The sequence below is a fragment of the Sebastes umbrosus genome, chromosome 15, assembly GCF_015220745.1.
Source record: "Sebastes umbrosus isolate fSebUmb1 chromosome 15, fSebUmb1.pri, whole genome shotgun sequence".
Lineage (NCBI taxonomy): Eukaryota > Metazoa > Chordata > Actinopteri > Perciformes > Sebastidae > Sebastes > Sebastes umbrosus.
The window spans coordinates 3,033,183-3,060,954 of record NC_051283.1 but is presented as its reverse complement, the minus strand read 5'-3'; the positions used below and the strand labels follow the sequence as shown (position 1 = coordinate 3,060,954).

Sequence of the window (27,772 nt, the reverse complement as noted above, 5' to 3'; positions counted from 1 at the left end):
AATAATAATAATAATAATAATAATAGAAAAACCAAAAAGGAAATAAAGTATGAACATTTCAATCAAATTTATAATCATATTGTCTTTCTGCAACTGAATACCTAATTGTGAAATGTAACTACAACCAAATACTGAATAGTGGAATTAAAATGACACTTCATTTTGTAGAGTTGAAATATTTTACTTTCCCAAACATGTATCTAAATGCAGATTTAGGTATGTAGGTTTAAATTACACTCTTTCAAACTCTTTACCAAGTAATTAAAAATTTAAAAAATTTAAAATTGAAATTTTTTACAGTTTCACAAACTGCACATTTTCAATTTCAGGTTTAGAAATTCACTTAGAAGTCACTTCTAAGACTTTAAATCTTTCCTGCCCTCCTTTGCTTCCACACTCCTCCTCCTCCTGCTCTTTGTCCTCCTCCTCTTCCTCCGATTCTCTCCTTCGTTGCAGCTGAGGTGAAATGGTTCGTCCATGGCACAAACAGCCTGAAGTCCTGTGGAAGACAACTCTGTTGGCACAAATGTCTGCCGTTCACATTTACAGTAAATGATTTGTTAAGGCTGTCCCAGATTGACTCAGTAATTAATGACCTCGCCTGGGGCGCACAAACAAATGACTAGGCTGTGTAACCATGACAACGGAGATGACTCATACCCAGAGCGAGCCCCTCACCTGGTATGATGTGATGTCACAGTGTTTATAACTCACACTAACAGAGTGATGTGTTCATAATGGTTTTGTTTGGTTTTGATGTAGATGGAGCAAATTCAATATTATTAATATATTAATATTATAATCATAGGATAGGAGACAGTGCTCATTGATTCACAATAAACTGTAAATGAGCCGTAGTTAGCTTGGAAGGATCATTTTCATTCATGAAAATCTCCTTAAATGGAAGTTGATGAGTAGAAATTTGCCTTTTCATCTTTTAATAGAAGTATATGGTAATACATGTAACACACATGCTAACATTCTGATATTTAGCAGGTACATCTTATTTTAGTGTGTTAGCATGCTAACACTTGCTAAACTGCACTTCCGATAACACAAAGTACAGCTGAGGCTGATGGGAGTGTCATTAGTTTTGCAGGTATTTAATCATAAATCAAAGTAGTGGACAAATTAAAATTTTGACCTACTGGTGGCACTACATGTAAATTCAGAAAATTCAAAATGATTATGAATAATATCTTCTGGGGACAGTGAATAGTTGTACAGAATTTCATGGCAATCTGTTCAAAATCTTTAAGCCTGGTCGAACGTCATTGCTGCTAGCATGGCTAAAATGCAACCAAGGCAACTTTTAACAGATTGTTCTTCATTAAAGGGACTGTTTGTAAGAATCAGAAATGCTTGTTAACAGCGACACCTGTGGCCGTTAAGTCAACGCAAGTCAGCGTCCTGTTGCTCGCGCTTGTGCTCGCTCTACACAGACATGAACGAGCATCATTCAAAACAGTGAGGCGACACACGTCAGCTAAAACCACAACATCACTCTATATTTCAGCTGCTTGGCAGTAATGTTAGCTGACCAGACGAAGGTCTCTCCATGAATCAATGCTGATCCTAGTGTTGGCTTTTCCTGCCTCAGCCTCCCGACCGAGGCCGGAGGGAACAGGGGATCTCCGAGTTTTGATCCGAGATGATAACGTTTCTCGCTGCGGAACCCCGTCACTTCACAAGACACGGGAAACCTCTATTGGTCTGGAGGAGCTGCAGCATTTATTTCTGCACAAACGTCCACTGTACATTCACTAGATATTCTCAGAGCTACGAAGTCTTCTGCAGTGTGTAGTGTGCGCGCATGCACATGAGGTGGAGCGAGTTGAGTGAAGGCAAGCAGACAGAGGAGCATTGGAGCAGAGTTCAGCAGAGACTCTGGCCCTGGAGACCAAAGCTACGGTCTCCCCCGCATCCTCCAACCGCGGCCAACACTGTTTTGCAAGATGGGCTTCACTAGAAAGAATTTTGCGGTTTTGGTGCTTCCGTGTAGTTTGTGTTGGAGTCTGAGTCTGAACAGCGTAGTCACACGCGAGCGCTCATGGAACACCGACCCGCAATGATTTATACGTATAAGAAGTTACAAACAGTCCCTTTAAAGAAAGAGATCAAGTATTCACAATAGACAATTCCAGATTAATCCCACCATTCCTCACTCACCTGATCATCACCTGCAAGCACATCTGCTCCTCATTCACCTAAATCAGCCACTCTATATACATGTACTAAACCTCCCCACTAGCACTAGTCATGGCCTTGCATCAAAATCTAGTTATAAGGCCTTTATTTTAATCAAAGGCTGCGTTTAATTACCATACTTAAAATGACCACAAACTAATTTACACATAAAAATCATGTAGCCAGATTCAACAGGGGCCCCACTTGCCCCAGGGCCCTCGAACAGGTTAGTCTGGCCATGCCTAAATCGTGGCTACAGCCCTGGTTCAGAGAGCACTTCATTTGTATATAATGTGTCTGTTTCTTTCGTTGCTCTCAAGTTTTAACCATCCAATCTGAAACCTGTTGTTGCTCCAGAAATATTTACACAATCATCATTTGATTGACAATAATAATAAATAGATGACAAATCCCTGGTGCAAACATTCGTACAGTATCATCCTACAATGAGGCACAGCTCTCAGTGTCCCACACACATTATTTGTATATGCAGGGTTTTGTTTCCATGCCTCCTTTGGCCTGAAAATTCTTCCGCAGGGAACAGCACACTGCAATCAGGCCTGGTTTATGGCAGCCAATCTGCCTTTCACTGGAGAATAAGATTGATGACGCCTGTCTTGACTGACTGGCACTCAGAGCGAGATGCCGCTGTCCGACATGCACCGCACACTCATAAACCTCAGTCCATCTGGTTGGAGACAAACAAGGGAAATGTGTCCATAAATTCTTAACTTGCCTTGAGAAATTCTAAATGTTGGACAAGCGAAGAATAAACAAAAGAACATAGTGGGCCTACTGTGAATCACGTCTCAAACAACTGGAAACTACTGCACATCCTCGTATCCTCCAGTCACGGTGCCCTTTTGACCCGCTGACCAGACTACTTACATTAACTAGACACAATGTATTCTCCCATGAATGCAGCGTTAACCACCACAGGCTCCCATTGACACTCAAACGGAAGTATTTTTACGGCCTCCAGGCACCACTGAACAAGTTTAAAGCAGCTTAATTGCAGCATTGACCTGATTGGCAGCTACATGAATGTGACTTGGTGGGGAAGAGGCCACAGACTGTTAACTGCAGCGAGGTGCTAAGAAGAAAAAAAAGGTTAATGAGCTAAACGCTGCACTGCCAGGCCAGCTTTCAAGTTGGGATTCATTTCTTTATACAGACTAATAAATGTGTCTTATGAGAAATGTACGGTGGCCCTGAGGTGCAAAACACAACAACATTGGATGAAACACATTAGCGAAATAGAAAACACAACAAAGTTGTTTTAGACACTAAAATTCATTGGGTCAATTTGGCACCAACACAATAATGGTTACCCATGGTTAGAAAACAACCCAAAACAAAGAGTTGTTTTGACTCTGTCAGTGTTTTTTGTATAGATAATACTGTTGGATTATTTACCCACATTAAAATATGTAATCTTTGCAAACTGTTTAAATCTACTCTAGCTGCAGTGTGTGGGATCTGGCGGCATCTAGCGGTGAGGTTGCAGATTGCAACCAACTGAAACTTCTCTTTTGTGCCAAGCGTGTAGGAAAACTATGGTGGCCGTTGCGAAAACGCAAAAACGCAAAAACGCGAATGGCCCTTTCTAGAGTCAGTGTTTGGTTCGTACATTCTGGGCTTCCGTAGAAACATGGCAGCCGGCTCCATGAAGAGGACCCATTGCATGTTTAGATATAAACGGCTCATTCTAAGGTAAAGAAAAAAAACAACAATTCTTATTTTCAGGTGAAAATACACTAAAGAAAACATAATTATTAATATTATAATCTATTTCTGCTACATACTTACACACTATTCCTTTAAATATGCACATAGGTTTGTACAACTAACAATACATTTTAGGGTAAAACTTGGCCATATTGTGTCATATTATGACACATATAATATTATGTTTTGTGATTTATTATAAAAATGTTGCACAATTCATTGTTGTGTTGTGATGTCATGTTCTGTGAATTGTTGTGTTTTCTATTTTTCTATTAAAGCTAGGGTTGGTTATCTTCTTCAAAAACGTTGGTTCAAAATCTGGTATCTGTGGCTGTCGCAGGATTGTAATAAATGAAATGATTGGACGGGCTACCTATGTGCACTCTGCCCATGCACTCATTGCCCATCCCCAGTGTCTTTCACTAGCTGCTAGCTTGACAGCTGTGAATATTAACAATAGCCATGTTCGCATTCATAATGATAATTTTGGGGGAGTGGCTTTGGAGGAAGGCCTGAAGGGACAGGCTGTCAGTTTTGCAGACTTTCTCACTAGATTTAGCGACTGTTGAGTTCTGCTAGCTACTTTAATTGGAAAAGAGATGACAACACTGGTATGGGTTTTTCGGTTGATATTTTTTTTAAATCTAGCGTACTCTTGCTGATTACTGGCTCTACCTTTAATGTGTTTTGCACCTCAGGGCCACCGTAGTACTGCCAATTATGACCTCATGTTTGTTGTCATGTTCGTTCTTCTCCAAAGACATAAATTCAACAAGGTTTTATTCCAGAGTTTTAAAATGCCATCTGAGACAAACATTGCAAACTTTACACAACCAAACCATGAGATTCAAATGCTTGTCTGGTACAGTAGTAACAGGAAATGAGGTAATGAGGGCCTCTTTGGTAGTGCACAGCATGGAGAGTGATGCACTGACCCGTGGCAACCCAGACAGGTCCACTGAACTTTAAAGGTGAATTGGATCAGGGCCCCTGCCCGGCCGCTCAGCCAAAAACCTCCTGATGAGGGCTTAGCGGCGGCAGTGAAAGCAACCTAATGAGTGAGGAGTAATCAACACTATTACCGGGCCTCGCAAGCGCACCCAAGCTTCAGCCCAGCAGGCTGTAATGTCGTTTACAGCCAAACTACAGGTTGATTCACTGTGAGAGTGACTAATCAGGAGAAAGGAATATTAGTGAATTTAATGGCTTTAGTGTACATCTTTGCCATTTCTAGGCCGAAGGCGGAAAAAAAGCTTTGATTAATAAGCTTAAGTGGTCTGTAACCATCTGGGGCTCTACCTAAACTGATGACCTCACTGCCTTTCACTGGCTGCAGTCCATCCTGCAACATGTCCCTGGCAATCAAAGAGCAGCGCCAACACAAAGGCCAAGTCAAGAGCAAAACCTGCAAGGTCACAGTGAAGACACTAATTCGACATGTTAAAGACTGTTTTTTTGCAGTTACATATGAAAGACTGAAAAGAGTATTTCAGTAAAATGTTATTCAAGGTTTATGAATGTGGAGGTGAAAGCGCAATCTCATTCTCAAAATGAATAGCAAACTCATGATAAGAAGATAGGAAATGTGGGCTTTGATCCAGATAACAATAAAAAGCCCAAAAGTACCACTTGATATTCAAAGAAACTTTTCAAAAGCTGCAGGAATCAGGATTTTTTTTGGCCACTAGGGGGCAGAAAAACTCACAAAGAAAGACCCACAGCACTGACATATTATAGCCTTTTAAGTTGATATAGTGAACTTGTTAGCAATCAGTTGCTTATTTACACAACCAGCCAATACAGAGCAACATTATTGTTTATTTTGAATTGTGTCCACCTGATTAATATAAGTACAATATTCACTTTTAGCTCTCATATACTTTTAGCTCTGTTTTGGTCTCCACCAACTCCTGAGGGAAATATCTGTCTCTTTAGCTACTAAATGCTACACTATATTCACCAGCTGGTCACTAACTTTTTTTCGCTGTTGGTGCTGGGCTGCTTGCTATGGCTTGAAACAAGGTTGATGAGAGCAGTGAGATTGAACCAATCGTGAAACCAAAACAATGAGCTAAAAGAAGCTAAAAAGATGAGCAGCAGAGTTCTCTGTTCCCTTTTTACATGATAGTCATTTGGGGTCACTGTATAATAATATTTGAGCATGGAGGGCCATTGTTGATCCTGGAAATGCATATTGTATTAACTAGGGCTCGTGTTAACTTTGACAGCCCTAGAAATAAAATATTCCTAATTCAAGGCTCACTTACTTGCTATTTCTGGACCTTTCAGCCATATACACAACCACCTGTTATATCGTGACCAGAAGTCCATAATGAGGTCATGAATTTACAACTGAACATTCATTGAAAGTCATGGGATACAGTCAAAACATTTGTTAAAAAAAAGCTAGTTAGTGAACATTGACTTAAAGGTCCCATATTGTAAAAAGTGAGATTTTCAAGTCTTTTATATTATAAAGCAGGTTTAAGTGCTATATAAATACTGTTAAACTATCCAAACGCTCAATATACGGAGAAATACACACAGGCCGTATTCAGAAATTGTGCGTTTGAAACAAGCCGTTAGGATTTCTGTCCATTTGTGATGTCACAAATATACAAAATTTAGACCATTACATGGTTTTAAACATAAACATTCTAAATGTGTCCCAGTTAATTTCCTGTTGCAGTGTATGTTAATGACATCAGCTCACAGGAAGTAAACATGGACCCAAGCTGTTGCCTAGCAACGTAATTCCGTTGCAATTCCGTTGAAATGCACTAAAACGGAGCGGTTCAGACAGAGGATGAATACAGGCATATTCAGGCAGACAGTATGAGGAAAATAAAGAGTTTTTTTTAACATTACATCATGTAAACATGTTCTAGTAGAAACACAAAATACAAGTATGAACCTGAAAATGAGCACGATATGGGACCTTTAAGAATATTTAATCATATAAAAAAAATACTGATAGAAGCTTTAACAGCTTTGAGTGTAACATAGCATCAACACATTTCCCATGCTAAAAAGCCAAAAAACTACTTGGCCAGCTCTAGTTGTTGTAATATTCCTTATATAACCTTTTATTGCAGGATGACAAAAGAGTTCTAAACACAAGCTGCAGCAGCTGTTATTCAAGGGTTCTAGTATGTGCTCCATACTGTTTGCAGGCAGGTACTGTCGTCTCCGGGCCTCCTGCACCAAATCGAGTTCAAAAGTTTAAAGTCGGGCAGGATCTGTTGTCGGGACACTCTAAGCAACTTATGGACTTATGGAGGCATAATCCTTTGTGTGTAACTGATTTAATGAACAAAGTAAAAACAGAGGGTTGATCTCCTAATCCCTCAAATAGTACAAGCTACTTGAAATACTAGTGTACTACATTTCTTTCCCTTGATGTTAATCAGGACTGTAAATCCGCAGATCTTAAGATTCTGATTTATCGATCTTTCAGAGCGGAATAAAACAAGAGCAAACTGTTGGAGGAGGATCTGTAATATATCATACTGCATACTTTTAGATGGAATCTCTGCTAAGTGGTGTGTGTGTGTGTGTGTGTGTGTGCATGTGCGTGCTGGATTCTCCGGCATGTGAAAGAGATAGAGTTTCATAAGGAGATCTGGTCGTTAATTCGACTGTTTATCTCGATGCGGAGCTCTGGACTAAATTTGAGTGTAATATATGATTCTCTCAGACACGTTTTATCTCTTCCGTCCACCTCCTCCTTTTCTCCTCAGCTTCACCCCCCCAACCCCCATCCTCCCCCTCCACAGACCCCTCCACACACTCATCCTCCTTTCCAAATACCTTCCAGTCAAAAAACACCCAATCCTGCTGGTTATCAGTCTAATGCATCATCACTCCCATTTTCTCACGTTAACTGAGCTAATCCATGTTTATCTGCGCGTTCACCACTGCGACCCCCCTATTAAAAGTTTTACAGGTGCTTTTGAAGCAGTTTGTCATATTTACTTCTACAAAACAAGACATCACTTTGATTCAAGGCATCACTTTAGATCGGGGGGGGGAAGCGTTGATGCTCTGCAGCTGCTGCAGATGTAACGGACCAAGAAGAGCCGCGCCAGGTCTGGTTTCAAACCGCACGGATGGTTTATGTTGGCCCCCGATCAGGATCCACAGTTCCCCCTCTCAAACTTTTCCACAGTGCATTATTTTGACTTCTTCCTCGCTCAGCACATATATATATTTGTAATAAAGTGTTACAGCTGGGAAAAACATTTATTTGGCAAATAATTTATGGTGTTACAAGTTTGTTGTTTTTTGTAGTTTATCTGTAAGGGCTTCACTCCAGTCAGACACTTAAACCTTTAGTTACGTACAAGCTTATAGTGCCACCTTGTGGTAGAACTCAATAGTTTGATTACACTTTTACAAACACCTACAGGATGATGTGCTGCAAACATGAACACATTATTTGAATACACCATGTGGCCAAAAGTATAAGGATACATACTTGTGTGTACATTTGGTCTGGGGTCATTTATTGTGGTTTGGGCTGAGCACCTTAGTTCCAATTAATGGAAATAACTTCAAATTATTTAGACAATAGTGTGCTTCCAACGTTGTAAGCGTTTGAAGTAGACTTTTTCCTGTTTCAACATGAACAGTTTCTTCCCTCAGGCCGTCACTCTGATGAACAATTAATCAGTCAGACACTGTCAATAACTCTCTAACACTAAAATATCCGCTGCTGCCATTATAGATTAGAATTTACAGTCTTTAATAAACATTTTTCTGTCCGTTTAGGTACATATTGCAATATGTATCTGTCACTGTAAATACAAGTCCTTCACTGTACATACAGTATGTAGACATCTTCACATGTACATACTGTAATCATCCAGTCCATGTATATCCATCCAGTGTTTATTTCTTTGCACTATTTGTATTGTTTACAACTTCCAGAACATTTGACCTGTTCATAGACATTTATTTTAACATTTATTATTGTTGTCTTATTTTACTGTTGCTCATTGTTGTTCCTAGCTGTTATTTCTATTCTGTGTAACTACATTGAGAGAGCTGCATAAAACCGGAGTCAAATTACATGTATGTATATACTTGGTCAAATAAACCTGATTCTGATTCTGACAATGCCCCCTGTGCACAAAGTGAGATCAACATCTTGACTGGCCTACACAGAGCACTGACCTCAGCCCCATTCATTAGGATAAACTGGAATGCTATATGGCATATTTTCACTGGCTAATGCTTAATTCCTGCATGTGTGTCTGTTCCTGTCTGTATGACGTTATGTGGGTTCCTTTCTGTCTTTAAGCGGGTAGGTGAGTGGTTGTTTGCACATGCAAGCACATTGAGTTTACGTGCAATGAAATGTGCTAAAATTGCCTTGCCTTTCTCTTGTATTACAGCCCGACATCAGTGTCTGACCTCATGAATTAATGCCCATGGTTTTAGAATGATGTTCAACAATCTCATATGGGTGTTATGTTTGGTTATCCACATACTTTTGGCCACATAGTGCACATCACAATTTTACAGATTATGTTGGAACTCAATAGTTTGAATGTACTTATATCCACTGGAAGATACAAAGCAAACATTAGCACATTGTTTGAATCAGGGCTGTCAAAAGTAACACAATAAAAATTTGTTAACACAAATTTGTTTTAACACCACTAATTTCTTTAACGCATTAACGCAATCGATCTTTCGGAGGTTGTAGCGGGCCTTAAAAGCTAGAGCAAAGATACTGGCATCATATGAAACTAGAAAACCTGATGAATCCATCGGTACCAACCGATGCCATGCGACCATGTTAGCTTGTGGCGAAGGAGGCTATATAAGGCTCTGAATTTACGCTAAATTTTGATGAAGAAAAACTGGTATGGACATTTTCAAAGGGGTCCCTTGACCTCTGACCTCAAGATATGTGAATGAAAATGGGTTCTACGGGTACCCAGAGGACTTTGACCAATCACAGGTCATTTCAGAGAGAGAGCAATCCTATTGGCTGTGCTTGTCATGTGACTGATACTTGGGATTCCTTCAAGCCAACTCAACCTGATCTCAACATGTCTGCCGGGTCACAAACTTTCTCATTCACAACTAAACCGTGCACTACAAGATGATTCTGAGAACATTTGATGAGAGAAATAGGCATTAACGTAACACAATATTGATTCATATTTGATCAGCGCTGCCTAGTTTGACCGTTTGGTCGGAGACAGCAGCTGGACAGCAGACCTCAGATCAGCTCTTACTGCTTGTTTTCCTCCGGTCTGTGAAATCTTGAAAATGCAGTTAGGAGCACCGGAGGACACCAGAGGACACAGAGGGACATGATTTTTTCAGGTTACCTGTTTCATGTACTACTGTCACGATATAGCGACCATTTTATAAAAATAACTTTTTTTAATCATATTTGCACCAATCTCGCCTACTTCAGCTTTAAGGTACATTTTGAACAGATAAAAAATGTGCGATTAATTTGCAGTTAATCATGATTAACCACGGACAATCACGCGATTAAATATTTTAATCGATTGACAGTCCTAGTTTGAATACATACTAGTTATTATTCTGCTCTGCAAACGCATTAGTTAAATATTTAAAAAAATCTTTAAAAAAAATTTACATATTTTACAGTTGCTTCTACATTCACAGATCACCTAAACAACTTCTCAGTTTGATTTCCTACCTTCCAGGCAGTCATTTTCATTCAATGCGTCAATAATTCAATAATGTTTTCATGTAATGAGACTTGAAACTTGCTTTAGGTAGCTAATCCATCACAGTGAACATTTTGTCGTATTTCTTTGTAAAATTATATTTGCATGGCAATGGAGCTGAAAGCAGGGACTGTTTTAAAAAGTGCACGTCCAGCATGCTTGGACATTTCAGAGTCAGCTCTAGCTTTTCAATGCAAAACATGAGCTAAAATCACTCATTATTATCCTTTTCACAACATCCAAATTTGCTTCTCATTTGTCTCCAGGGTTGGATTTTTGGCCAAAAATGAGTATCATAGCCAACTCTCAATGGCATCTGACTGTCAGATGTCTGAGCGTCATTAAATGCAGCATTTAATGAGTTTTCAAAACAGTGTGTGCTCACAACTGGAAAAATCAACTCATTATGATGGATTACCTGCAGTGAGTCAATCACATTTTGAGTCTCAACAGTTGTACATTGAACTTTTCAATTGTCAATTGCCAAGACACAAAAACTGGTACTTGTGTGGCACAATTACTGAAACCACTAACTCATGTTGCCTATCTATTGACCAGAGGCCTGTACTACGAAGCAGGATTTGGCATTAGCGAGGTAACTTCATGGTTAACCCTTCAGGGTTTTCCGTCCTACGAGGGTGGTTCACTTCTTACCGGGGTAGATCACCATGGTGACTTATGCTGAACGGCTAACCTGCTCCGGAGCAGGTTATGTTCCAGATAAGTGATCAGCTTGTATAAAAGCACCTCCTACTGACCAATCAGAGCTCAGTGCGCAGATCGTATGGTAATATTACACATATATGAAGAAGTTTAAGTCATAATCCAGGCTATAAACAACACAGTTTAAACTGACAGATGCAGGAAAGACAGCTGGATTTATGCTGTGGGTGTTTACCGCTTTGAATTATGTTTTTATATTTATTTTTTACTTGCTCTCAAGTGCGTTTCACACCGCAAAAGACGGGGACGCAGCTGAAAGAAGGTTAAAATAATCATAGATGCCTCTTATTTAATAATGGGCATAATGATGTGTAACCCATCCATCCTTGATTTTTCTTAAAGCTATTTATATCCAAACGACTGTATCTGACTTTTCAGTTTTCCGTTAAATTAATAAGTCTGTTAATTCACGCATTCACACATCGTGAGTTTTGTCTTTCACCAGCTGTTCTTCCTGCATTTGGCAGCTTCAACTGTGTTAATTTTGAATCTGGTTTAAGTGTTTAACTTCTTCGTATTTGTCTAATATAATTTACTCTTCCTTTGTAAAATGAGCCGATCTGCCTGTCTGTCTGCAAGTCTGTAGACTTGTCCATGTCTGTGATTGGTCAGTAGACTTGTCCATGTCTGTGATTGGTCGGATACTGCCAACACCTCCCCGTTCATGTGAACGTGCTCATAGCCAGACTGAGAAACTCTGGGTTGATTTACCGAGTTGATAACCAGCGTCGTAGGACCGCTCAGTGGGATCTCGGTTGTTAGGGTTAGTTAAGCCAGATAACGAGAAGATACCCTGGGGATGTTGAACTGGCTTGGTAGTACAGGCCTCAGGTCTGCTAAACCATAAACACATTGTCTGCTTTACTCCAAGTTTGAAATTCTACAACACACTTTTTGCAAAAAAAATACACAATTATCTACATTAGACACGTCATTCAAAATTAAAAGCCTGTGTGTGTTGTTTGCTAAACAATGTTATTGAAATACCACACTCATTTATCAATTATTTGCACTCAGATTGCACCTGTGAAAACACCTGTAACCAAATAGATCACTAAGAAATCCGGAACTGAACACTATAAATAGGTTTTCTCTTTGGTGTGCACAACATGCATTCACACCAAGAGCGAAGCAGATTTTTGCCTCGCTTTACTCGTGCAAGTTGGAACGTCGGTATCATTTGTGTTCGTTCGCGCTAGACACGTCAGAGAGGAGAAGGGGCTTGTCTCCATAGATAACAACTTTTCTTTCCGTCATTTCCGCCCTAAACCATGGAAGAGACTACCACTGTTGCTGCTTTGTGCATGTTGTAGCCCAGATATGTCAGAAAACATAACATAACAGCCCCCGGCGGCAAGCTGTATTCACATACAGTGCCATTGCACTGTCTGTATCTAGCAAGCCACACATCACTACTGCGGTATGAACCCAAAGCAAACAGATTGTGCTGTAATTTAATTACAATAAATGGATCAAAAGGATGCCGGAATAACTACATAATAATGACGGTTTGTAAAAATTCTGAATTCATGCTTTGTCAGGTCTGTCCACAAGACGACAAGCAAACAACTTTTAAAATGCTTGTTTTCTGAATGGAGTTTGGATTGATCCGTGCTAGGCTATGCTAACATTGTAGCTGCTCCATCAACACTCAACATAACGTCATCTAAGCATAAATACAGCAGCAACGTTATTGTAAACGAATCAAAGTATACAAGTAATAACTGAATTCATGCTTTGTCAAGTCTGTCCGCAAGACGACAAGCAAACTACTTTGTGGTTGTTTCTACCATAGACAGTCTGTGGTTTATACACATACATATATACACAGAGTTTTGTCCGGTCTCTGTACAGATATGAGGTACTATCGTAGCTCTGGATGCCCACAAACAGCTACAATATTTTTTTCCTCCATTTCTGATTGAACAACGTCAGGACGTCAGTGACGACCGGAGGAGAATCTCAACTCTGAGAGACTTTCAAGACACAGCGTCACGCAAATTTCTCGCTCGAGTTGAAATATTTCAGGGAATGAATGACGCTAAATTTAGCGTCACGCCATTTGCGTCACCCGGCGGGAATTCGTGTCTATTCGCCTCTTTGTGTTGACTTTGTATGTAATGGCGCTGCACGAAAAGTTCACTTCGCGCTTGGTGTGAACGTACCGTAGAGGACTGTGATTGCAATATATTGTATTTTGTTTACAGTATAATACAGTAACTATGTTCATGTCATCTTCAGTTAAAGTCATTGTGTGTTATGAGTATATGAGTATTGAGAATAAACACATTGCATTTGTGTGCATAGTCTATATTTATAGCACGCTACAAATGAAAATGCCAAATAGTGTTTTATACTTAGCACATCACTGTGCAGTTGGCATCTGGAAAGTACTATTTCTTTTATGTTTGTGTGTAAAGTTGTGATGCAAGAATACCATTTTTAGAAGAGTTTATGTCGTTTTGAAAGAAGAATTAGCCTTTGCAAGAGATGTAAGATATTTTGTATTTCATGTATATGTTTTGGATTTTGTCTGTAGAGTTTCGACAAAGTTTAAGAAATTGTGTTTTAGCAATTGCAAAACACTAAATTATTGTTGTTCACAGGAAAGAGTAATTTAGTAAGTTGCAGGTCAAAAGTCAGTGATGAAATCTGGGTCAAAATTTGTCTGAATTTGGTTTAATTTTTAGATCCCCAGGCCACATATAACTCTATCAACAGCATTCCAGTGTTGTCTATTGCACACAAGGAAGTGTAGCCATTGTAATGCTGTTGAAACAATGGTTATAAGTAACCTAAACCTACACTTTTTAACCAAATTTAGTCCAGTTTTAAATGTGTAGACTTTTTTTAGCCTGTAAATCACTAAATGGGTTCATTGGGTTTACTCAGTCTAAACAGGTTGTTGGTCTCACAGTACAGTACATGTTTCCTTTCACTGCAGTTTTGCAGCTTCCGTTCCACAATCCCTGGTCTGTGAGTTACCTCCTCTGGTTACTATGCTGTGTCGATGTCATCGTAGTCATCGTCAGATGAAGAGTTTTGGTCGGGGCTCACAGGAGAGTAGAGGGGGCCGTCATCTTCATCACCTAATGATCGGACAATAATAAAGATCAGCAAATGTGATGATAATGATCACATTTTTTCCACAAGTGTCACATTAATGAAATTTACCTGAATTCTGCAGGTTGGTTTCTTGTCCGGGGTAAAGTTGATCTTTGCTGTAGGTGAACCTCGAAGGGTCAAAAGCATCATTGGCAACAGATGACTGGCCTGCTCCTGGCTCTGTAATTTGTGAGAGCACAAGTGACAACACTACACTACTGTATCTATCGTGTGAAAACCTTTTTGAGACAGTTTCAGGTTGGCTTTTGTCTTTCACATCCTCCTTCCTCTAAGTCACGAGTGTGTTTTTCTTGACTCTAAGCTGTAAATACCCACAGATTTAGTTTAGGGACCATACCAAAAAATATTGCTGAATCTTATATTTAAAAAGCTTAACGCTGCCCAGTGTTATCATTTTCTTTAGAAAGAAAAGAGCTGCAACACCCTCACCCACTATTAACTGAAATAGGAAGGAGTTTATCATGGTGGAGCCTAATTTCAAATCTTAAAGGAATAAATTAGTTTAGTTAATTCCCTTTCTTGCCAAGAGTTACAAGAGAAGACTGAAACCAACAGCCAGTTAGCTCAGCTTCATTTCCGTACAATTCATTTGTGTACAGTCCCTTAGTTAATTTTTACGGCAACGTTACAACAAGGTACTGGCTGAAGGGAAGCAGGTGAATAACTCCGACTGACCGGGAGTGACCTTGACATAGCCGTTGTTTGTGTTTTCGTAGCATTCCCCGGAGGAGGTGCTGGAGGTATCAAATGAGTCCACTGTGATCCTTGACACTCTGGCATATTGAGCCTCTGCGGGGTCGCCATTAAAGACTCCCATCACTTCCTCTGCGGGTTCAGGGGCTGCAAAATGAAAATTAGAATGTAATATTAAAGACACAAGAATAATTAAAAAAATACAAATTAAATTAATTATCTCTTGTGAAAGGGATCATGTAGGTCTATAGTTTAAACTAAAACAGAAAAAAGTGTTTTAATGTTTGTTGCGAGAAAATGTAATATGTCATGGTTAATTCTCTCAATGTTTGTGCCATCCTCTGCCTCACAGACGATTACATATTATTGTGTGTATTTGAGATCTGTGTAACATCTTTGTTTCTGTGGCATCCAACAGTGACTCACCTTCCTCGAAGAGGCTGTCGAGACCTGAGGGCCTCATCAAAGGGTTCACGTCTGCTCTGTACCTCTGAGAATCTGGATACAACACGATGCACAGGAGGCATTGTTTTAATCACAAACCATCCTGCAAGCATTCGGTGCAAACAGCATTGATCTGCAAAGACCGCACACACACACATGCATGGCAGAGCAGCTTCAACCGCAACATGCAGCAGAACAGGGAGAGAAGATCTTGAGAGGCAAAGACTGAGAAGCATACAGGAATGAATACAAAAGGAAATAAAAGAACATAGCTCACTCCGAAAGGTTGATAAAGGGACAGACGGGTCATTGTTTGGCTCATACTGCTCATAGTCTGTATCTACTGACGTGCTGTCAACACTACTAAGCTGGGTCCAAAGATACCTGGGATTGGAGGGGACTTTTAGAGACAAACACAAAGAAAATGACTTCATGAGACGACTATTTCCGGTGTAAACGCTGCACAATTCTGCAACTTGTGCATGTATATAAATACATATATGGTGTAAAGAAAGAAAAGAGTAAGTTGTGTTAGTATCCAATGTATTAAATTCTGCTCACACATTCAGTCTTTTTATTTATCATATTGTTGGAAATGTTCAGTCCCTGACCTTCTGTCTGCAGTGGGTTGGAAGTGACCTTGACGAGGTCGACAGCGTCTTGGTAGCTGTTGTGATGATGTTCAGAGGGAGGTCGTGGGTTGGTGCGAGTCTGCTGGAGCAAGTACGCTGCGGACACAATTACCAAGATATAGAGAATTATTATCTTATTTAATTCACGCTGTGTGATTAACTGTCTGGAATGTCTACTGTCTGACAGAAGGATTTTTTATCTTAAAAATGAGAGTTGGAGGTATCAATAGACTGAAGAGTTGGGATTAAATTAGATACAGTATGCTGTGTTTTGAAAAACTGGAATACTGTTGGAATATTTTCAGGACACGTGAGATGGAGACTTTGTTGATATGTAGTCTGTTGTTGAGATTACAGATCCTCTCAGACATGTTTTAAGACATTTGAATAATAATTTGTCTGATGTGTTTTATTTTCCTGAGAAAAGTTCAATTACCTTGAACCTTGTATTCTTAAAACACATCTAATGCTTCATTCAAAAATCCAGACTCTTTGAATATGTTAATATTGTTCATAAAAAGTTGCATTAATATACAAATATATGCAAATATTTAAGTTGGGTTTTTTTTAAATATAAAGACATTCTGAATTGATTATTTTTTTTTAAAGAAAAAGCTCCTCTACCACTCTGATGAAGGATATTAAGGCAAAAATGTTTGTAGAATGAACATGATCAGAAGTATATCGAAGAACACATGCTGTTTTTCATTTACTTTAATCTGATGAAGAGCACAAGGTATCTGTAACTGAAGCCTCATAATAATCAAAAACAGAATATGATGATTTCACTGATTCTGTTCACAGCTCCTGGTGTCAAAAGCAAACCTTAGTTTCTAGAACTGATCGTAAATCAGGTGCAGAGGTACTGAAATCATGAGAGCAGTGAGACTGTAGCACAGACTTGAGGTGAGGAGAACCAACCGTGTCTTCTCCTGTAATGGCAGCAGAGCATCGAGTTTGTAATGAGAACCACGAGGAGGAGAAGAGCCAGAGCAATGATGCTGAGAAGCAGTGTAGAACCTAATGAGAATCCTTTAGCACAACCGTCTGAGGTTACACCTTTTGGGATGGACAGAAAGAAAAAATACACATCATTCTCATACTTTCTGGTAGTTTATTAAAGAATCACATGGTTGGTTATAATTCTCAGTGTTTGTTCATGTGACTTTTAAAACATACTGAGCCATATTTTGTTGTCCTACTTAGAATATTGAAAGTATCATTTATAAACATAATGTGATATACAGTATGTCTGTTTTAAGTAAGATAAAAAGCTAATATATTTACCGGTCGTCCAGTCGGTCATTACAGTTACATTAGGTGTGGTGGTGGTGGTGGCTGAAGGAAACCCCAGGGAACCTGCAGGACAAAAGTATCATATTTTTAAGTTCAACCCAATCTGGATGTGAGCTGACAAATAAAGAAAAGAAAGGATTCACCGTTTTATTTACATAAGCAGAATGAGCTTGACGTGAATTTCAGATTTCTATTAGAATTACATGATTGTGTAAATACTGAACAGCAAGCCAAAAAATGCAGGGAGATTGGGGTTGGGAATAAAATATTGTAATTTAAAGATTTTTTTAAAGAAAGCTGTCTAAACATGAAGGAAACTGTTCTCTGACAATTATGTAATCATGACTCAAATCTCTAAAACTTTAAACGGAAGTATCGCAGGAGAATACGTGTTTTTCAAAAAGAGCTTTCGTCTTAGCAAAATTTAAATTTAAATAATTATTTAGGACACAAATGCAATTTTTTTTACACCATAACTATGGCCTTCGTTATTACTTAATGGAAAGTGAAAAAATATCACCTGAAAGTGCAAACATTTGTATGTTAGTTTAAATTTTCAGTTGATAAAAATTGAGTGCAGAATTCTGGTCCGGTCTTACAAATAGCTAAAATCTTGAAGATTTACAGAGGGGTTTATCCATCTCGTTATATAGCTATGATCAAAACATAATTTAAAAGACATCTGTAAGTCACCAGCTATTTATTGATTTATTGACAAAAAAGTCAAATAATGAAATGAGAATATATTTTTATACTCAAAAATAGCTGGAAACAAATGAAAATTATCTGTATTAAAATAATAAAAAACATGTTGCTGCTTTTGATTCATGTTTTGTTCATTTTGTATAAGTATAAAAAGATGAATATTTCTGCCAAACCATTTTCATGTGCTGTTCCCCCTATTTTACTGTGTCAAAGCCAAGACATCAGGTCTTGTTGCCTAATACGAAGCCAACTCTAGACCTATACCTATGTTGTTGTTACTTCATTAACAAACACAGACACTGTGTCACTCACCATTACAGATGACGCCGGATGCTTTAGCGGACATGCACAGATGTGGTTTGTTGACGAACTCCATGCACTGCCACAGATTCTGCATATTTGAACTGCATTGGTAAAACCACTGTGTCCCGTTGTTGAGGGCGAGAGGAGGAAGAAACTGAGAGAATTTCAGCGGTTCACCACACTGCAGCATGGAGCACACCATGGAGGCCATGTCTTTATTCCAGCAGTTATCACACACCGCACCCCAGCTGCCATTACGGTGGACCTCCACTTTACCAGAGCAACGGTCCAGACCTCCAGTCAGTCTGACTGCTTTCATCTCTGCAGAGGAAGAGGAGGAGAATTAGAGGAAGATAAATACAGTATTCTCTGAAGTAGATTAATGTTGTGTGAATAATTCCCTTTATGATATCACCATTGAAGACACTGAAGTCATGTACTTGTTATTTTTTCTTTGGGGATTTTATGAACCTGAGGGTAGTTTACATTTAAAGTTATAACCTACATAAGGTGGGTGTTTAATGGAAAAATGTACAGTCAATTTGACTACATGGCAATGTTGGTCTGTCTGTCCACCACTTTGTCAGATTAGAAGAATTAGATAGAATTAGATAGTTTGCCATAAAACTTTGTACAGACATTCATGTTCCCCAGAGGATGAATCCCCCTGACTTTGGTGATCCCTTAACGTTTCCTCTAGCGCCACCATGAGGTTCACATTTGTGGTTTTGAGTGAAATGTCTCAACAACTATTGGAAGGATTGCCAGAAGATTATACATTATTATTAATACACACCATTTTATATCTAATTGTAATTATATAATACAATTTAAAAAAATACTTTAGTTTATAACAAAATACCTGCAAAACTAATTCCCATCAGCCTCACCTGTAGGCCAGTTTCTGTTCAATCAGTGCTAATTATTAGCAAATGTTAGCATGCTAACTAGCTACACTAAGATGTTTGCATTTAGCTCGAAGCACCTCATCCTGGTCGGTGTTCCATGAGCGCTCGCGTGTGACTACGCTGTTCAGACTCAGACTCCAACACAAACTACACGGAAGCACCAAAACCTCTTGGTTGTATCTAGTGAAGCCCGTCTGTTAAACAGTGTTGGCCGCGGTCGAAGGACGCGGGGGAGACCGTAGCTTTGGTCTCCAGGGCCGGAGTCTCTGCTGTACTCAGCTCCTCTGCCTGTCTGCTTGCCTTCACTCAGCTCGCTCCACTCTCACGTGCATGGGCGCACACTACACACTGCAGAAGACTTCGTAGCTCTGAGAATATCTAGTGAATGTACAGTGGACGTTTGTGCAGAAATAACTGCTGCAGCTCCTCCAGACCAACAGAGGTTTCCCGTGTCTTGTGAAGTGACGGAGCTCCGTAGAGAGAAACGTTATCGTCTCCGACCAAAACTCCGACGTCTCCCCTGTTCCCTCCGGCCGCGGTCGGGAGGCTGAAGCAGGAAAAGCCAACACTAGGATCAGCATTGATTCATGGAGAGACCTTCGTCTGGTCAGCTAACATTACTGCCAAGCAGCTGAAATATAGAGTGATATTGTGCTTTTAGCTGACGTGTGTCGCCTCACTGTTTTGAGCGATGCTCGTTCATGTCCATGTAGAGCAAGAGTGAGCCCGAGCAACAGGACGCTGACTTTCGTTGACTTAACGGCCACAGGTGATGCTGTTAACAAGCATTTCTGATACTTACAAACAGTCCCTTTAACTTTCTCATTTAATGTTTTAAATTTCTATTCATGCTACCGAACAGTTATTTTTATGTTGTTGTTTTTTGCAGTAGGCCTTTGTATGAATAGGTTTTCTAAACTGGACCTGAGCACACGACTCCAGCGTCCTCTTTGTGTCCGCAGTCAGGCTCGTCCTGAGCGGCCGGACAGGCCCACAGGTTCTCCTCTCTGCTGGTACAGTTCAGCTCGTCCAGGTGGACGGGTCCTGCTTTGCCCGGGGGGTAGGAGCCACCCTGTCCCGTCACCCTGAGGGCGTAACCGCAGCCGAGCTGGGCGCACACCACGTCGGCGTCCCGCAGGTCCCACCGGTCGTCACACACGGTGCCCCACCTCCCATCTCTCCACAGCTCCACCCGTCCAGCACAGCGGTCTGAGCTGGCTGCCAGCCGCACAGCCTGGTGGCCTGAGGAGGACATGATCACTGGTTATGATGAGGGGCAGAGATAGTCTGGGAAATAGTTTAACGGCACTCTATTCGATCAGATTTACACTACTTGTACAATGGAGACTTCATTTCAGTCTTTGCAAGTTAGTAAATCTCTTTTATCAGTGCATAGTCATTCATAATTAATACAGGAATCAATAAAAAAAATCAAAATTATTGTTCATCACTTGCATTAGAATAGCATATCTGACTGGGCAGATAACCTAGAAAGGCTGATATGGACTATTTATGTATGTATATATTTATGTAGACTATTTATTGTTATTTGTTGTGGTGTATAGAGACATAAGCATAAGCATTAGTAAAAGTAGAAATAGGCAATGACAGTGTAAAAATAATAATAATAATATATTATATACAGTATTAAGTTACATATTGATTATAATTAGTGATGCATTACTTCATGTGTAAGCACCACTAATGTTGCAGCTGGTAAAGGTGGGGCTAATTTTTATATTTCTTAATGTTACTGCAGGTTAGTTTAATACATAATACAAGGTCCAAGGTTCTTTATTTGTCATTTGTCAATTCCAGCAAAGCAGCCATTGGCAATGAAAATATTTGGTCTCTGGTTCCTTCAACAATGATAAAATAAAATATGTATATATAAAAGGAGAAATCGCACAAGTAAATGTAAAAGAAAAATTATAATCTAAGGCATAAAATAGTGCAGTTTAAATATAGGGCTTAAATATAAACATAAGTAAATATAAAATAGTAATGTAAATTTGTAATTTTGTATTTCCTATGGGAAAACTGAATGTAAACAGGATGTAGTATGTATATGCATGATGAGAAGTAATATATGTACACAGAGGTGTAGACAGGAATGTAATATGTAATAATGAGAAGTACTAAAACTATATATATACATAGTATAGTAGTAGAAGTAGTATGTATGTGTATATATATATGTACAGTATATATACAAATATACATATATATATATATATATATATATGGTATAGTTGATTTATATTCTGAAACTGTATTTTATGTTTATGTTAAATACATCTAATGGAGTAAAAAGTAGAATATTGGCTTCCAAAAATGTAGTGGAGTAGAAGTATAAATGTGAAGTAAAGTAATATATAACAGGTGGTTATGTTTGCCAAAAAAGCCAAACATATAAATAAAATATACATTAATAGAAATACAGTGGACTAGAACACTTTTTAAAAGATATGCCTATGAATTCACAAGTAAATGTAACAATACAGTTTTTTAAATGGAAAATAAAAGGATAATTTATTTTAATCCCAATCCTATAATCAGTATATCGGATATAATAATAAATAAAAAATATTTTTTTAAATAATTTACCACAAACAGCTTCAGCGATCACAGTGCAGTTGCCTCCCACACTCTGTGAACAGTTCTGCAAACGACCGTCTCGGTACAAACAGTCGTGGTAGCAGGTGGCACTGGGAGGTGAGCTGCTTTTATCCACATGATAGACGCTTCCACAGTCGAGATCCTGACACATCTGTTCAGCCAACGTATCTATAGAGTCTGCTGGTAATGCCACCACATCACTGCTCCTGTTTCCACGCATCCTGAGCGTGAAGCTGCATTTACCAGCAAGTTTGTGAACGTAAGGGTCACCTAAGGACACACAGAAGCAGAAACTCAGAATGATTTATGTGGTGATAATTCCTGTAAAACTCAAAAGTATCAATTCTTGTTCTCTTATTTTGGTCAGTTTCTCAATACTTTCTGACTTCCCTCCCGTGTGAATTCTACTGAAGTACATTTTTAAAAATGTCTCACAAATATACAGTATAGTTTCACTTTTTGAAAAAGCTCAGTCATTTCCCAAAACAGCTGGGCTCTGTAGTTTTTAGAAAACTTGACTCAAACAGGAGGATAAAGAGCATTTGTTGGGGACTATTTTCAACTGTGGATTAATACACATTTGGTGCTATGGTGAGTATTTACAGCACCAGGATGGAGTTTGTGAGATTGATCGTGCAGTTACTTTCACTGGTATTGACAGTGTGAGCATCATGTCTTTACAGGCTACAAAACACACCGCATCAAACACATTTAACCACATGTACTGACTGAGTAGTTCCTCGTTTGAAGAGTCAAATTTGTCTGTTTGAGCACGGGGGTCAGAGCAGTGTGAGTGAAAGTAGACCATGTCATCAATGAAGTATCTGCCATGTGCAATGTTCCATGTATAACAATTCTGCCAAAGATATAAATTTGCCTCCGACTACTTTTAAAACCGACTTTGTCTTTTCCCGCAGCTAAAACTGAAATACTTGACACATCTCCCTTTAAGGTACATTTTGATAAAGATAAAAAAAATGTGCAATTAATTTGCCATTAATCGCGATTAACTATGGACAATCATACGATTAATCACGGTTAAATATTGTAATCGACTGACAGCCCTATAGTATTAAAGGAGACATATCATGCTCATTTTCAGGTTCATATTTGTATTTTGGGTTTCTACTAGAACACATTTACATACTTTAATGTTTAAAAAAAACTTTATTTTCCTCATGCTATCTGCTTGAATATACCTGTATTCACCCTCTGTCTGAAACGCTCCGTTTTAGTACATTTCAGTGGAATTGCAATGGAATTGTGTTGCTTGGGTCCATGTTTACATCCTGTCAGCTGATGTCATTCACATACACTGCAACAGGAAATAAACTGGGACACATTTAGAATGTTTACGTTTAAAACTTTGAAATGGTCTAAATATTGTAGATTTGTGACATCACAAATGGACAGAAATCCTGACGGCTTGTTTCAAAAGGTCAGTTTCTGAATACGGGCTGTGTGTATTTCTCTGAGGATTAAGCGTTTCGATACTTTCACAGTATTTATATAGAACTTAAACCTGCTTTATAATATAAAAGCCATGAAAATGTCACTTTTTATAATATGGGACCTTTAATATAGCAACAATTTGTGTGTGAAATTTACAAAATGTGATTTTCAATTGCAATACATTTACAACCTTTTCTAATATTTTAGGGTGTCATAGGTTAACATATAACAGCAACATCCCTGGTTTGTTTATATTTATATCAACCCTATTTCTTCCTTTTCATGGTAAAGCTTACCTTCATATTTACTGTATTCTTTAATTTTTTTCTGCTCTGTTCTACTGTGTAAATTCCAGTAGAAATGTAGCTTATTACTATTTATATCATTGCCATTATTACTTTGGCAAATACGATTTCAATGACTCTGAATGTACATGCATTGGACTGAGATGTCTCTGGTTACAAAACTGTGTTGCTGAGGGTGCAGTTTAGCACAAAGCTGCACAGAAACAAAAAGGTCGCTTGCAGAGCAAACCATGAGTCTGCGTGGGAGAATGCTTTGCTATCTCACAGTTTGATTTGCACCTGCAGATGTGTTTCACAAGCAGGTCGCCCCACATCCTGTGACAATAAGAGCAAGAATATTCAAACGCACTGCGCATAAAGTGTTCTTCTGTTTCAAAAGTAGTATAAAACAAAATTCTGGTATACAGTTACTGTGTTTGTGTGTTAGAGAAAGAGAAAGAAAAAGATTATCTTCCTGAATAATATATTTATACTGCAGAAAATGTAACTTACTGTTGAATTCCTCTTGTATTATCCCTCTTGTATTATTTCCCTCTGCTGTCACTTGGACATCAGTTGGGTCCGTTTGAGTGGATGTGTTTTGTAAAGCTGAAATGGAGATAGGAAAAGACTCATTACTTTCACTGTCAGTGTCAGTGTGAGCTTCAAGCCTGCATACACCACACGTGTCTGCCACAGGACTTTCGAAGGATAACAACTTGACCAAGTGTCTGACTTTTATGTCTCAGCAAGCGGATGGAGTGCAGGGTGGGTAAAACATGATAAGAGGTCAAAGACCAACAATAAATGAACTGCCATGTGTATTCTTCCATATTATTCACTATACCACATTTATTTTCTTTTTCTATCATCAAAACTAACTTTATGTTTTCCACTCCATATGACTGAATCATAAGCACCCATACCAAAGGATTAAAAGGATTCAAAGTATTCAAAGGCGAACCTGTTGTGTATCCATCACTTTAGAGGACATTATATTGACTTTCATTCATTTCCTGGAGACTTACACTAACCCTAACCACAACTGCTACATGCCTAATCCACCTTAACCTTAACCTAAACCTAACCATAACCTAATCCTAACCTTACCCTAACCTTAAACCAAGTCTTCACCCTAAAATGTAATGATTTACATTATGAGGATGTGCATTTTGTCCCCAAGGAAGGGGAGTCCCCACAATGTGACTATGAAAACAGATTGATGTCCCCACAAAATGAGTAATACACGCCCCCACACACACACACACACACACACACACACACACACACACACACACATAAGTAATACAGTTTTTTGCATTTGCCAAGACAAGAAAACTGGTACTTGTATGCATAATTAAGGATACCACTAACTCATGTCGCCTTTCTATTGACCAGGTCGGCTAAAACATCAGCACATTGTCTGCTTTACACTAAGTTTGAAATTCTAAAACACACTTGTGCAAATAACTACTCACAGTTATCTACATTAGACACATCATTCAAAACTAACCTGTGTGTTGTTTGCTGAACATTAAAAACCTAAAGGCAATTATCAATCACTTGTACCCAGAATGCACCTGTGAAAACACCTGTAACCAATCAGATCACTTAGAAATCAGAGTTCAAACACTATAAATAGGATTCAGATTTGCTCTTTTGTGTGCACAACAATGGAGGCCAAGAATATGGATAAATGGAGAATATTTATTTTTATTTATAATAATAATAATGTATATTTATAAATGGATAATGTGTTTAATAATTCAAATGAGAATAAACACATTTGTTTGTTTCCCCATTGCATTTGGGTTCATAGTCCATAATTACAGCATGCTACAAATGAAAATGCCAAAGACTAGATGATAGTGTTTTATACTTGATATAAAGTAGATATAGTTTTGAATGAAGTGTTTGCTTTTTCAAGAGATGTAAGATATTTTGTATTTTGTGTATATGTTTTCATTCTCTTATTTTGGTCAGTTTCTCAATACTCACTTCCCTCCCGTCTGAGTTCTACTGAAGTAAATCTTTAAAAATGTGTCACAAATATATAGTTTCAAAAGCTCAGTTATTTCCCAAAAGAGCTGGGCACTGTAGTTTTTAGCAAACTTGACTCAAACAGGAGGAAATAGTGCATTTGTTGAGGACTATTTTCAACTGCGGATTACAGTTTTTTACGATTGCTTAAAGCACGATATTTAAAACGGGGCTCATTTTGTCAAAACACTGCACACATTCCAAACACCCACACCCACAACTAGCAGAACACCTCAGATGTTTTGCAAAATGAAACACTTCATTCAAAACTATACAATAATTTATAAAAACACAATTTTGTCACCATGTGGCACACACATGGTTCATAGGATCTGATTCTGTTGGAACCAGTTAAACACTGCTGTGCTCAATCTTAAACACTTTTTTCTACTTTTCTAATGATATAGTCTGGGTTGGAATTTTTCAGAGATATTGTTAGAGTAAAGTACATGAATATATTGGCTTTACACAACACACAGAGTATGTTGTACTGCCTCAGTACATCCATACATTTCCACTAACAAACAAGTGACTTTATGTCAGATTCATGCGTCTTATGTAGAGAATAGAGTGCAGTGTGTTGCAAAATGTTGAGTTGCAAATTGGGTGCAAAGCAGAAAACATGTTTAGAGTTTTGGAGACTTGGGCTGAGGTTTTGCTCTCTGCATGTCAGTTTCAATGATTATGGTTTATGAGTCATTTTAGTATGTTTGCAATTGAAAAAAAAAACCTGTAAGCAATCGTAAAAAAAAAACCTGTATTACAGTAGAGTTTTGCAAATGGTAAATGGACTTGCATTTATATTGCGCTTTTCTAGTCTTCCGACCACTCAAAGCGCTTTACACTACATGTCAGCATTCACCCATTCACACACACATTCATACACTGATGGCAGAGGTTGCTAAGGTTCCAACTTTTCCCATCAGGATCTGATCTAAATACTCATTCACACACCGATGGCTATGCCTTCGGGAGCAATTTGGGGTTAAGTGTCTTGCTCAAGGACACATCGACATGTGACCCGGAGCAACCGGGGATCAAACCACCTTCCGATTGGTGGACGACCTGCTCTCCCCTCTGAGCCACAGGCGGCTGTGGCTCAGGACAAAGAGGGCCCTAGTTTCAGAAATAATTTTAGCATTTGCAAAAAACTGAATGTGTAGTGAAATACAATGCTCCTAAAGAATGTGCTAAAAGATTAGTGTTGATTCAAATTCATACATCAATGTAAAAATATTCAAAATTAACACAAATGTACATGATCCACTTCCTGTCCAGAACTCCAATTCTCTATGTTTTCACCTTGTTGATTACTTTTAACCTCCACACCATCTCTACATTTTCTTCAAGGCATTTTCTAAATTTCAAACCTACAAAAAATAAATAAGAGCAAATATAATTGGACCAAAAATACGAAAACAAACTACTATATTTATTCTGAAATACACTGAATACGGTATAGCCAACTTCGCAATCTTTGCCACTGTAGTTTGTGCATGTTAAATCTATAGTGTTACTTCCTTTTTCCTGTGATGAACAGCAGCAAAAAAAGCTAAAAAAAGAAGACAATACCAGCTTCTACGATTTCCCGTCATTGACAACAATAATTTAACATCCAGTTATTCAGTTGTTTATGATTTTCATTTACAGTAAATTGTAATAATGTACTTTATGTGCTGCTAGTGTTAACTGACAGTTTGTGAATATTTTTTACATATCAAATTTATAAATAAAATTAAACAATAAATAAATAACAAAATAAAACTGTATACATTACCTTGACAAAGACAGCTCAGTTGGACAATTAAAATGCATTTCACCAGCTTCATGTTGTAGACAGAAAGGGGGAAACAGCTTCTATTGTCTCTGTAATGTAGAACAACAGCTACTGAGCCTGTTGGCACTGTGTGGCTTCC

At 38.6% G+C, this 27,772-nt stretch overlaps 1 protein-coding gene and 1 long non-coding RNA gene across 4 annotated transcripts; one reads left to right on the top strand and one right to left on the bottom strand.

Annotated features, from left to right (window-relative positions):
* LOC119503046 (T-cell differentiation antigen CD6-like) lies at positions 1–27,772 on the bottom strand. 3 transcript variants are annotated; one of them, XM_037794540.1, is made up of 14 exons: positions 27,634–27,772; positions 24,330–24,425; positions 22,069–22,350; positions 20,386–20,703; positions 18,563–18,874; positions 17,537–17,608; positions 17,171–17,308; positions 16,229–16,345; positions 15,895–16,017; positions 15,600–15,671; positions 15,156–15,320; positions 14,529–14,639; positions 14,340–14,443; positions 1–499 (listed from the first exon to the last, which is right to left on the bottom strand). In XM_037794540.1, the coding sequence occupies exons 1-13, from the start codon at positions 27,683–27,685 to the stop codon at positions 14,352–14,354; spliced, it is 1,950 nt and encodes a 649-aa protein (XP_037650468.1). In that variant the 5' UTR covers positions 27,686–27,772; the 3' UTR covers positions 1–499; positions 14,340–14,351. The 3 variants fall into 3 exon arrangements, with proteins under 3 accessions (XP_037650468.1, XP_037650467.1, XP_037650469.1); XM_037794539.1 differs by lacking the exon at positions 1–499 and having other exon boundaries at positions 12,928–14,443; XM_037794541.1 differs by lacking the exons at positions 1–499; positions 15,895–16,017 and having other exon boundaries at positions 12,928–14,443.
* Positions 12,712–14,480, top strand: LOC119503049. The gene is made up of 2 exons (XR_005210242.1): positions 12,712–12,774; positions 14,299–14,480. It is a non-coding gene; the product is annotated as an uncharacterized LOC119503049 (long non-coding RNA).